The sequence below is a fragment of the Coprinopsis cinerea genome (genome assembly GCF_000182895.1).
Source record: "Coprinopsis cinerea okayama7#130 chromosome 9 map unlocalized cont3.9, whole genome shotgun sequence".
Classification (NCBI taxonomy): domain Eukaryota; kingdom Fungi; phylum Basidiomycota; class Agaricomycetes; order Agaricales; family Psathyrellaceae; genus Coprinopsis; species Coprinopsis cinerea.
The window spans coordinates 636,386-648,945 of record NW_003307536.1 but is presented as its reverse complement, the minus strand read 5'-3'; the positions used below and the strand labels follow the sequence as shown (position 1 = coordinate 648,945).

The window sequence follows — 12,560 nt, the reverse complement described above, 5'->3', positions numbered from 1 at the left end:
ACTTTGTCGTTATGTTGGGCAACGAGCTCGCTGCTTAACCTTAAGGAGCTCGTCGCGGTGCACGACGACGAACGGTTCAGGCTCGTCACATCACGTGTAGCGTGACTGTGACAGGCGCGACGCGTTCAAATTGATTCGCGACTCTTCGCGCGGTGCCCCGGAACCTTTCACTTCAACAGCCTCTCTTGAACATGGCAGTTGCTTTATTGTTGTATGCTTAGTATGAATTAAATATGTATGCAGTCCTGTAGTCCCAAAAGATTCGTAGTAAAAATCGTGACAGTCATACATAGGCCGTATCGCAAAAGGCATCCCGTGCAGTAGCCGGTAGCCCAAATAAACTAAGTGCGGCCCGTAACAACCTTCTGTTCTGCAGTTAGGTAAGACTCTCTTTTATTGATAGGTAGTAACTTACCCGGATATCCCTCCACCGAAGCTCTGGTCTGTCTTCTGAAGGATCGGTGAAGAGGAACGCGCCCAAAGTGAACGCGGTCTATGGCAGGGGTTAACTTCATAGTTCACGGTCTCCTTCGAAGATCACAGACTTACCGATAGAGAGAGGAAAGCAAGACATGGTACCAATCCAACAAAGTCTATGAAAGGGTCAATGGGACGCGTTAGGGAAGTGCTATTATTAGAACGCACCAACAACGTTGCCTAGAATACAGTAGATTAGCTTTAGTTCCCCATGTCAGCATATTGGGACATACCAAATCCTTCCGGAACACCAGGCATGGTCTGCCTCAACTGTGTGAAAGCGAACAGAGTTGCAACGGGGATAAGCAAGACCTCTGATTTCTGCTTATACCCGAAGAACACATTCGTCGCCATTACGAGAGTCAGGATAATAGTCACAATCCCTTCAAAATGTCAGTTCAGTCCAATGTCCTGAGTAATGGCCGTGATGCACTCACAAACAACAATGGTCACAAAGATACTGTAAACTTTGGCAAGTCTGCTCCTGCTGAGCCCGATCGTAGCAGACAGGACATGTGGGGGAGCCCTCCCGCGAATATCACGATGCCAAATGGTAGTTTGGAAACCACTACAAGGAGCTTCGTGAGCCCTTCACGAGCGAAGACAACATAACATTCACTTACACTGCGACACCTCGAGTCTGCCCAATGCGAACAGCAACCGATTCATTCGTTCCAACTTCTCGAGCCCACATCACAATATCTGAGGTGTATCTGAGGCAAGAATAAGTCCCTTGGACAAGAAATTAGGAGTTATACATCCCACTTGCCTATCGAACGGGTAGAAAATTAAACTGGCGGGTTCCTTCTCCTTGGAGTAAAGAGCGAGATTCGTTCGGAAGGTAGGTACCCGCGAAAGGATATCCCTCTCCGCAAACCCTCTCGCATTAATCTTGAAGAGTGGTCGGTCTGGCCTATCGCTGCTCTTGACTTCCCCTCCATCATCGTCGTCGTCATCCTTCGATGCAAGGACGTTCCTACCAGTCAACCGACGTCAGTTAGCACATTTTGGAACGGACCGCGATAGACGAGCGAGGAGTAACCCACGTGTCGAAGAACACATTGACATCGGTACATGCGTCCAAGTTGTCCGCCCTACACGGCGACTTCTCTTCACCCACCAACGTCCAATCGACCTTCATCGTCCCGTCCTTCGGATCCGCTGCAACCAACACGACTTCAAAGTTCAACTGCACATCCCAATCCGTTAATGAGCGTACAAGTAACTGACTGCAAATGGAACTCACAGTACGCCCGTCGAAGTTATCCGCAGAAGGCACAGGATAAGTCATATCTTTATCATGCAGGGTGATACCCAACACGATCGAAACAATTGGAGCGAGAAGCGTGAACGCGACGGAGAACCAGAACCAGAACCGGACACGGCGAGGTGAAGGTTGGTCTACAGCCTTCGGTAGAGGTTGAGCGAGTTGCCCGCCGGACTCGGGCTCAGGTTTGCTGAATTCCTCATTGGAGTCCATGGAGACTGGTTGGTATTCGACTGTAGTTTCAGTGGTTGGGTTGTGACCTTGGAGTAGGCTGGAAGTGCGAGTCTTTGCTGACATGCAGGAGAAAATGTGGGCGCCTTGGGAGAGGCGAGAGGGGAGGAAAGGGAAGCCTAGAGGTATGCCATTCCCGAAAGTACAGGGACTCTTATAGAATAGGCAGAATGCGTCACGAACATGTCAATGATACATGGCCCATCAATAGTGCCCAAGCCATGCGTTTTCAGGGCTTCACTTAGGCGAATACATCAATGGCAAAAGGTCACACTGAGGCCAAACCTATCAAAAATCATCGATAAGCGCAAGGTGATGCCCATTGGCCTCGCCGGGGCATCGAAATTTGGATCGCGCTGACCGCATAACGCTCAAAGCATTCGAAACCATCGATATCCCTTTCCTTCCCCTTGCCCTGGCGTCTTCCACGCACAAACCGAGAAATTGAAGGTTATGCCTTGCGGCAATACATTCAGTATACGTCGAGTCAAAGCGACAAAGCAAATGCTAAAAGAACGGAATGAGCTCACAAGACACAAAGTACGCGTTTCATGTCCCCGAGTGGGCCGCGCCTGACGCAAATTAAATGGGCGCGTTCGAGTTCAGGGATTGCGGGCTCAGGCGGCCACAAGTTATCGATACGATAACCATCGGTTCATCGGCAAGTCAAGTAACCAACTGACTGCGTAAACTAAACGAAGTTGACTAATTCGTAAGAGATTCAAGCTGGGTGGACACTTTCCAAGATTAAGCGCCTGCAGCCCATCTGGCTGGGGCCACGGGCGCTCCGAAGGTTTGGATGTCCGGGGTGCGCTTTATGAGCGCTCATTGATCGGTAAAGTAGTATATCTTGTGGCGGAGTTGCGCCGCTCACTTGGGTGCTAGATGCACCTTCCCTTTAACTTGGCCTGGTCAATTCGACCATCAGCGATTCCAACGGGCCTCGTGCGAAAGGATGGTTAGTAAGCGCCCTGCGTCTTCGCGGGAAAGTGCTGTAGGGTGGGGTTGAGGGCCTCCGTCCAGTCTCCGTCTATGCGCATCAGGAATGAGGAGGATGTTTCCGAACTTGTTCAAAGGAGTTGGGCCCGAGCTGGGGCCGAGGATGTCGCCGCGATGCTTCGTGCGTCGGAGCCGTAGGAGTGGTCCTAGTGAAATAAGCGCTCGTTGAGGACTGTGGGAAAGCTGGCCATTGGCATCATAACGGCCGTTCACACGCTGCACCTTGCTCGCAGCCCACTGCCTCTTTAGCCTCCCACTGCTCCATTTGCGAGCGCTCTGGGAGCATTCTCAGCGCGATACATGGAGACCAGCTCTTTCTTTTCGTGCCAAGACGTTGTGCTTGTTATCCAATCGTATCTGGATCCACCGGACTTGATCTCTCTGAGAAAAGTGAGTGTAATCCACCCATACCGGCGAGAGGGGGAATGGCTCATCCGAGGGGTTATCTTCGTCTAAAGACGTGCAGGCTACTCCACTCCCAATCCCAATCTCGGATATTATGGCTACAAGCTGTCAACAATATCTACCGCCGCAACGGATTTCCCAAACCCTTGCTTCCCCCTCTCGATGAGCTGAACCTGCGCGACCTGGAGCGTCTGGCTCTAACACCCTCGCTGTTCCTCCGGCTCGTGGAGGGCAACCACGACGAGCACATCGCCCCTCATTCTACGCGCGTCTTGGACCAATCGACGCCCGTGGATGGTACCCTCGATTCCGAGCATGGGGCCAGCGACCCGGTTAATCCAAACCTTGCTGTGAGATTAGTCTTCCTCGTGCCGAGTGGGCGCTTTCTTGTTACGCTTTCGGGGCCGGATTATAATTCAGTACACCAGGGTGGGGAAGATGAGGACCCCGAGTTTTTGTGCTTGTGGGATCTGGGACTTGGGGATCTGTATCCGTTCAGGTCGGCGCCTATCGCGAAGGTGGAGGTGGAGTTGAGGGGGTTTCATGGTCCGCAGATCAGTCTTTCCAAGGATGGGCGGGCGGTTCGTGTTGTTGGTTATGGGTGAGTACACAGTCCATCGATGATCCACGAATTTGTTTTGATGTTTAAATTCCTATTTACAACTTCTCTCTGGATGTCCCAGGTCTCCATCCCTGGATCATATCGTGGTCTACGCAATTCGTTTGGATGTACCGCAGCCAGAGTGGGAGATAATTGCTGAGCTGTTTGACTTCCCCGATAGCTGCATCGCGGTCGTACAGTCGGGATTCAAGGATAACCGGGTGTTCATCGATACCGGTCAGGGTGTTCAACTCGTGTGGGACTTTGAAAACGACGCGATTTCGAAGTGGAGGGAATTGCAGTGGACAGAACACGTGAGTCAAAGCCCCCCGCCTGTTCCACTTACCTGTCCCACACGTTGCATTAATATCCCGCTCTATTCTAGGCACATTTCTTCGGAAATTACGTCCTCTCAACAGTGCATAAAATCAGCGAGCGCCGTGGGGAGATGAGCCTCCACCAGCTCCCGCCTTTCGAGCCTTTCGACGACATTGCGGATGCGCTTCTGCCGTACTCCTCGATCGCGGATATTCGGAGCAAGTGGAATGGGCTAACTGAGTTACGGTTGGGTTGGAAGGAGTGGGTATCGTTTGACTCGCCTTCGTGGGTCCCGGTGGAGTTTGTTGTCTTTGCGAGCCGGTTCCCTATATATACGGATGCAGGTGGGAGGCTGGGGCATGGGTTGGAGGTATACTATATTGGCACCCCTCGGTCTGGTGGTGACTCTACCATAACCGATGATGGGGTAGCTGAGGGCGAAGATATCGAAGATGTCGAGGGGATGGTACCAGTTCCCCGGCTGGCGGGCTTGACTACGGATTTCATTGGACCTCTTCCGGACGACTCTATCCCTCTCAACTACTCCCATCTTTCGTACCTGGATGGGCGGATTTTCTTCGTCTCTACCCAGCTGGACAGCGAGATGCCACTTCGGATTACGGCTTGTCGACTTCCGCCCGAGTCCTCGTTGCCAGTCGACTCGGAGGAGGGGACGAAGTTATCTGCAGGCCCAACTAGTACTAGCACTAGCACCTTGTCTTGGTCCACTGTCCTTTTGGACTTTCCGTACTCCGACGACCAACAAGAGGTGGAAGTTTATGGAGAGAAGTGCGGTGTTTGTCCTTTTAGTGGGAGGGTGGTGGTTGCTTCGAGGGATCCGGACAGGGACATTGGGAAAGACGATATTCGTGTCATGGATTTTGTTCGTTCCCCCTCTCCGATGGTGCCTACTAGTAGTAGGAGTACTACGACCTGAGGCCTCTTTGCCAAGCTTACTTCTATGTAGCCTTTAGTGGCCGAATATAGCACTCGGTGCGTAGAAGATGTTACTCGGGTACTTCGGAACGGTGGCTATCGAGTCGGTGTGGGTAGGTCCAGGTGTTTCAGCCCAGTACTCTGGGTAGCGTATTCCATAGAGTCCTCCGACTCTCTCCTACAAAGGAAGCTCGGAAAGTCGAAGTTCTCCCGAAGTTCTCCGTTGTGATACGATTGCGGTATACGGAGTACATGTACTCACAATGGTTGGTGATTCCGAATCCGAAGTTAAGATTTGGGTCTAAACGGTCGCGATTTGAAACCCATTACTTAGCAGGTACGAGCGCAGGCGCAGTTCAGGAATTCGAAACTCAATACAGATGGTAAGGATCAGGCTGCGGGGTGTGTTGGAATGGGGAGGCACGTTGCCGTGGAACGCTATTGATATGCGGACGCGTGTCTTTCCGGCAGGGCAAACCTGTAGCTTATGTGGAGGTCTTGAAAACGGTAAGGAAATGGAAGGTGGTTGAAGCTCACGTAGTCAATGTCACGGCCTGTGTCACTCTTTCTGAATCGTGATGTGATGACACTTGGTACTGGGGTTGGTTGGGAGAGGATGTGCTCATCTTCACAGTATTTGTTTTCCAGGATATTGTCTATCCGAGTCGACGTCATCGTGATTTCGACTCGGTTTGACAATTTCCAGCGCTAACGCTGCATTAAGTTGAGATGAGTTATCGTAAACTTGGAGACAGAAGGGCACTAGCAGCTTCTCAGTAGATTTGTATGGCTCCAGTTGATCTTGCGAAAAACTGTGAGGAGGTGAGGAAATTCAAGGCAAGCCAGACAAGCGCTTGAGGACTCGGAGAGGGCTCACGCAACTGTGATTGGTCAGAAGGCGGATGGAAAAGTTCCGCGAGTGTAACGGATCAGCCAATCACAAGGTGCCGCAGTTTCATCTTGTCGAGATCTTGCAACGATCCTAAGCGTTTGTCGCCGGCAGGATTACGCACCCTTGCAGCATTTAGGCACCATGGTTCAACCTGATAAGAAACGCCCATCCGTCTCTTTTTTATTTTCCCTGACCACATCGCCGCTACCGTCGACGACGCCCACAACGAGTCCGACGACCGCCAAGCCGCCAAATAGTGCCTACGTCCCACTGGGCATTCAACAGCAGCGAAGTTCGTGACGGCCATGGCGGACCAACAGCCGCACCACCTCACCGACATCGTCGAGGAGCCAGCCTCGACGGGCGTCTCGCGAATTGGCTCGCAGATGACGCTTCAGCCCAAGCCATCCAGCGTCGACGACAAGCTCGAGAAGGACATTGAAGACGATGACGATCGAGGCCGACACCCACCGCCTTCGTCGCCAAAGGTGCCCCATCGGACACGTCGTACCTCCAGTGCCTCTCGCGTGTCCATGGACTTTTTCGACCCCAGCGGCATGCAGAGTTTGAGGAGGACGTTGACGCACGAGCGCGTCGGACTGCCCAAGGGCCAGTCTGAGCCGTCTGAGTCTTCGGACACGTCGTCCGACCACACTCTCATCGTCGATGGCGACAACTTTGACTTGGAGAAGACAATCAAGACGATTATCAGACGGTGAGCGCGTTCAATTCCACGTTAACGCGCCTGTAATTTGCTGACAACTAAAAATAGCCGTGACCAGAGCGAGATTAAGCCTCGCCAGCTCGGCGTTGTTTTCCGAAATCTCCGAGTTGTAGGACTCAAGGCAGCAGCATCTTTTCAACCCACTGTTGGTTCCCTCTTCAACCCGGCGGACGTTGTTCAGAATATTCAGAATGCTCGTCATCCGCCTGTGCGCAACATCCTGGACGGATTCGAGGGTGTCGTGAGGCCCGGCGAGATGCTTCTCGTTCTTGGTAGCCCAGGAGCAGGCTGCAGCACCTTCCTCAAGACTCTCGCCAACCACCGCGAAGAATACCACAGCGTCGAGGGCGAGGTCCACTACGACTCCATCACGCCCGAGGAACTCAAAAAGTGGTTCCGTGGCGACGTTCAGTATTCACCCGAAGACGATGTCCACTTCCCTACCCTCACCGTCGAACAAACTATCAAATTCGCAGCTCGCACACGAACGCCCAGAAACCGCATCGAGTACACCCGCGCCCAGTTCATCGACACCCTCTCCAATATCCTCACCACCGTCTTCGGTTTACGCCATGCAAGGAAAACGCCCGTCGGAGACGCCATGATTCGAGGCGTCAGTGGTGGCGAGAAGAAGCGAGTGTCGATTGCAGAGTCTCTGGCTACCAGAGCTTGCATCGCTTGTTGGGATAACTCAACCCGTGGCTTGGACGCTAGCACTGCACTCGAGTTCGTCCGTGCCCTGCGCATCGGTACCGACACCATGCGTCTCAGCACCATCGTGTCCATTTACCAAGCTGGCGAGTCGCTCTTCAGCCACTTCGATAAGGTGTGCGTCATCTACGAAGGCCAAATGGCGTACTATGGTCCTGCGGATCAGGCGAAAGACTATTTCTATGAAATGGGGTACGTGTTTTTTGGTCTGTTGCATTCCCCCCTATGAACACCCCTCTTCAGATATGTCCCGGCCAATCGCCAGACCACTCCTGACTTCCTCGTCGCTGTCACCGATCCGAATGCCCGCATCGCTCGCGAAGGGGTTACAAACCAACCTCGCACCGCTGAAGAATTCGCTGCCTACTTCAAGGCTTCAGCGCACGGTCAACGCAACAAGGCGGAGATCGAGGAATACATTGCTGAACATGTCGGAAAGCCTGATGCTGCCCAACGTTACATTGACAGTGCCCGTGCCGAGTTTGCCAAGCGCAGTGGCAAGAAAAAGTGCGTACGCTATCGTCTTCAGTCGCGTTTCTATGCTAATCGCTCTGGCCTCAGTCCTTATATGCTCACGATTCCTCAGCAAGTCGCTGCCGTCATGCGCCGCAAGGTTCAGATTCTTCGCGGCGATATGTTGGCTACCGGTTTGAACCTCTTGTAAGTCCGGTGCCCATTCCACCCATGCATGACCCTGACCATCTCCCCACCACAGCTCGTATGTCTTCCAAGCTTTGATCATGGGCAGTATCTTCTTGAAGATGCCTGAGCAAACCTCCGCCTACTTCTCTCGAGGAGGTGTTCTTTTCTTGTACGTCGATCTCTATGTTTTCCGCGCCTGGGCTGACACTCGATGATAGCGCCCTCTTGTTCTCGGCGTTGGCTACCATGGCTGAAATCCCCGCGCTTTACGCTCAACGTCGCATCGTTCTTCGACATGAAAAGGCTGCCCTGTATCACCCCTTTGTCGAAGCTCTTGCCCATACCCTCGTCGATATCCCTATCACTTTCTGCATCCTCTCGCTTTTCTGCATCATTCTATATTTCATGACCGGTCTCCAACGCTCAGTTGTAAGTATAACCTTTCTACTCTTCAACTGCTGCGCTAATTCGTCCCGGGCTCTCTGCCTGCTCGTAGGACCAATTCTTGTGAGTGCAATCCGTTCAACTCCACCTTGGTCGGTACTAATTCAACACCCCAGCGTCTTCTTCCTCTTTGTCTTCGCCATGGCCGTTACCATGAAATCGTGGTTCCGTGGAATTGCTGCAGCGTTTAAATCGGAAGCTACGGCTCAGGCCGTTGCTGGTATTTCGGTGCTGGCGCTTTCCATCTACACCGGTTATACCATTCCGAAGCCTACCATGATTGGCGCGCTCCGGTGGATCACCTATATCAACGTACGTTTCTATCCCAAATTACACCAGCCATGACGTTGATCGTATCTACCTCTGTCTAGCCCCTTCGTTATGGATTTGAAGCTATCCTCACCAACGAGTTCCGAACGCTAAACGGCCTTTGTACATCTCTTGTACCCAGTGGCCCTGGATACGAGAATGTGTCCCTGGCGAACCAAGTTTGCGCAGTCGTCGGTGCCCTCCCTGGTGAAGCCTTTGTCAACGGCGCACGCTTCGCAGAGCTCTCGTATTCCTTCAAATGGTCGAATACGTGGATGGTGAGATCTTTCAACTATATATACGGTCATGGCTGACCTTTGGTCTTTAGAACTTGGGAATTGTCATCGCGTTTGCGATCGGCTTCCTCATCGTCCTACTCATCTTTGCCGAGTTCAACACGACGTCTTCTGCCGATACCGCCACCACTCTCTTCAAGCGAGGGTCGAAGAAGGCTGTTGCAGCTGCCTCCTCGGGTTCGGATGAGGAGAAGAAGGGGTCGCCGTCTGGCACTGTCGTTGTCGACGAGAAAGGCAAGGATACTTCGGCCCTCAAGGACGAGCCTGCTCTGCGTATGACTGATACCTTTACGTGGCAACATGTCCATTACACCGTACCTATCCCTGGCGAAGCCGATCGTACTCTCCTTTCTGACGTTTCGGGGTATGTTGCGCCTGGCAAGTTGACTGCGCTGATGGGCGAGTCTGGAGCTGGGAAGACGACACTGTTGAACGTCCTGGCGAAGCGGGTCTATAGTGGTGTGGTGACTGGGGATATGTTTGTCAACGGACAGTCGCTTCCAGCTGATTTCCAATCGCAAACGTACGTTGTTCTCACTTTCTATCTTTTTATCTCCTGGGTGGGACTGATGGTCGTTTGATGTTTTTAGTGGGTATTGTCAGCAGATGGATACGCATATGCCGAACGCGACTGTGCGCGAGGCGCTGTTGTTCTCTGCCAAGTTGCGACAGCCGCCTTCGGTTCCTTTGGAAGAGAAGGAAGCTTAGTATGATCATTCTTCTATTTCGATTTTTGCAGTGTCTGATAAGTGTTTTGCAGTGTTGAAAAGTGTCTTAAGATGTGCGGCCTGGAGGAGTATGCCGATGCTATTGTCGGGACTCTCAATGTTGAGTACCGGAAGCGAACGACTATCGCCGTCGAGTTGGCAGCCAAGGTGAGGATTCTTTCGCGCCGATTTGAAGTGGGTACTTACATCTATGTATGTCTACAGCCGAAGCTACTTCTCTTCTTGGACGAGCCTACCTCCGGATTGGACTCTCAAAGTGCCTGGGCTATTGTTTCGTTCTTGCGCAGTTTGGCGGACCAGGGACAGGCTATTCTGTGCACTATTCACCAGGTTTGTGATTCGCTGCGATGTTTTGGTTTGTGACGGTTGGCTGACTCCGTTTTTTATGTAGCCCTCTGCGGAGCTCTTCCAAGTCTTCGATCGGATGCTTCTACTCAAGAAGGGTGGTCAAACAGTGTACTTTGGCGATCTTGGCCACAACGCGACGACGCTCATTCAGTACTTTGAGAGGAACGGTGCTAGGCACTGTGACCCTTCGGAGAACCCGTACGTTCTTTACACTTTGATCTGGCTTTGTCGTTACTTACTTGTGGTCAGTGCGGAGTATATGCTGGACGTCATTGGCGCTGGTGCGACCGCGACTACGGAATTTGATTGGCACGGTATTTGGAAATCCTCTCCTGAAGCAACTGCTGTCCAGGAGGAACTCGAAGCTATCCATACTGAAGGCCGCAACCGCCCTGCGGTTGAAGCTGAGCTTCACACTGAATTTGCGACTTCGTGGTTGTTCCAAGTCAAGGAGCTCTTTATTCGGAATGTGCAGTCGTATTGGCGGGACCCGACTTACATTATGGCGAAGATGGTGTTGAATGTTTCGTCTGGGTTGTTCATTGGGTTCACGTTCTTCAAGGCGAAGGATACGATCCAGGGGACTCAGAACAAGCTTTTCGTAAGTTTAATCTCCTCTTCTCCAGTCTCGCCGAGTGTCTGTAATGCTGATCACTTTTTCGCTCACGGTAGGCGATCTTCATGGTGACGATTCTCAGTGTGCCATTGGCGAGTCAGCTTCAAGTACCGTTTATCAAACTTCGGACGATCTATGAGATTCGTGAACGGCCTAGTCGGATGTACAGCTGGACTGCCTTGATCACTTCGCAGATTCTTGTCGAGCTGCCGTGGAACATTATTGGTTCGACGTTGTTGTTCATGTGCTGGTATTGGCCTGTTGGGTTCTTGGCTTCGAGAGGAGGGTATACCTACCTTATGCTTGGTATTATCTTCCCTTTGTATTATACCACGATTGGTCAGGTGCGTGTGTTTTTCTTTGGTTCTCGAGTCTTTTGGGTGTGGTGGGTTGCTGATAATGGTTTTGGTTGATTAGGCTGTTGCGGCTATGGCGCCCAGTGTTGAGATTGCGGCGCTCTTGTTCTCGCTTCTCTTTTCGTTTGTCATTGCTTTGTGCGTATTCGCTCCCATTTTAGATTTCGTGATGCTGACACTCGACATGCAGCAATGGTGTCCTTCAACCGTTCCGTGAACTTGGCTGGTGGAAGTGGATGTACCGCCTCTCGCCGTATACCTATTTGATCGAAGGCCTCTTGGGTCAAGCGATTGGTCGCCAAGACGTCGAGTGTGCGCCGTACGAGTATGTCCAGATTACGCCTCCTGAAGGCCTCAGTTGCGGCGGCTACATGGACCCGTTCATCTCATTTGCTGGGGGGTACCTTACCAACCCCAACGCCACGGATGCGTGCAACTATTGCAGTGTGAAGACGACGGACCAATTCTTGCTTGCTAGTTTCAACATTAGCTATTCGCATCGGTGGAGGAATGTTGGGCTTATGCTTGCGTTTACTGTGTTTAACGTATGTGCTCTATCTCTTCTTTTTTAGTTTGTAACGGCTAACCTTGTCCACCCCTTCTTTTCAGGTGGTTTGTGTTTATGTTATTACGTATCTGTTTAGAATACGTACGGGGAGTTTGCTGCCTAGTTTTAAGCGGTCGAAGAAGAACTAGGTGTTGAGTGGTCGACGGGGATCATCGTTGAATTTAGGAAAAAGTAGTAACTTATTAATTTTATATTGCACTGCTGTGCGACATGGAACTTACCTCCCCTCCCATCCGTAACTTAGATGTTTTTTTGTAGATAGCTAGAGTTCATTTTCATGTACTGACGACTCAATATCAAGAGATGCAATGACTATTTCGGCGCGCGTTGCAAGGAGATTGTGGTATGACGTGAGTACCTCTACCTGTACGCTTATTTCGACGGCTGAGAGCCTCGAAGACCGGTGTTGCACTGCAGGCGTATCCATTCTAGATCTACTTTCTCAGATTCCGACAGTCAAGGGCATTCGTCCTGTGTGTCAAGGCTTGTGACCGTGTGGCTAGCTTCTAATGTCGTGTTCATTCCTGTACTGGTTTTTCCTAGGAATCACACATTGTAGGTGTTGATGACTCGGAGGCGGTGCGACTTCGGGGCACGAGGCCCACTGTCAATTACGACAACGCAGAGCATAGATACACAGCTCTCTTGGAGACTCCTTCAAGCAGTCCATGTATTGCTTATCCATCGTTTCT

The 12,560-nt window shown here is 51.7% G+C and overlaps 3 protein-coding genes across 3 annotated transcripts; 2 read left to right on the top strand and 1 right to left on the bottom strand.

The window, feature by feature from the left end:
* Window positions 1-341: 341 nt before the first annotated feature.
* On the bottom strand, window positions 342-2,041 carry CC1G_10709 (hypothetical protein; the record flags this gene model as incomplete). Its single annotated transcript, XM_001832075.2, has 10 exons — window positions 342-365; window positions 416-493; window positions 550-593; window positions 646-657; window positions 711-860; window positions 915-1,045; window positions 1,101-1,190; window positions 1,256-1,453; window positions 1,524-1,666; window positions 1,724-2,041. 10 exons carry the CDS (start codon window positions 2,039-2,041, stop codon window positions 342-344), a joined length of 1,188 nt encoding a protein of 395 aa, XP_001832127.2.
* A 1,358-nt stretch (window positions 2,042-3,399) lies between these two features.
* CC1G_10708 (hypothetical protein) lies at window positions 3,400-5,235 on the top strand (the record flags this gene model as incomplete). The annotated part of the gene is made up of 3 exons (XM_001832074.2): window positions 3,400-3,980; window positions 4,063-4,294; window positions 4,366-5,235. The coding sequence occupies 3 exons, from the start codon at window positions 3,400-3,402 to the stop codon at window positions 5,233-5,235; spliced, it is 1,683 nt and encodes a 560-aa protein (XP_001832126.2).
* Window positions 5,236-6,431: 1,196 nt separating this feature from the next.
* Window positions 6,432-11,996, top strand: CC1G_10707 (hba2; the record flags this gene model as incomplete). The annotated part of the gene is made up of 19 exons (XM_001832073.2): window positions 6,432-6,841; window positions 6,899-7,753; window positions 7,805-8,068; window positions 8,123-8,221; window positions 8,277-8,372; window positions 8,422-8,632; window positions 8,700-8,710; window positions 8,764-8,959; window positions 9,019-9,234; window positions 9,285-9,775; window positions 9,843-9,959; window positions 10,013-10,127; window positions 10,185-10,310; window positions 10,372-10,526; window positions 10,578-10,929; window positions 11,001-11,288; window positions 11,362-11,438; window positions 11,491-11,845; window positions 11,910-11,996. 19 exons carry the CDS (start codon window positions 6,432-6,434, stop codon window positions 11,994-11,996), a joined length of 4,521 nt encoding a protein of 1,506 aa, XP_001832125.2.
* Window positions 11,997-12,560: the final 564 nt, after the last annotated feature.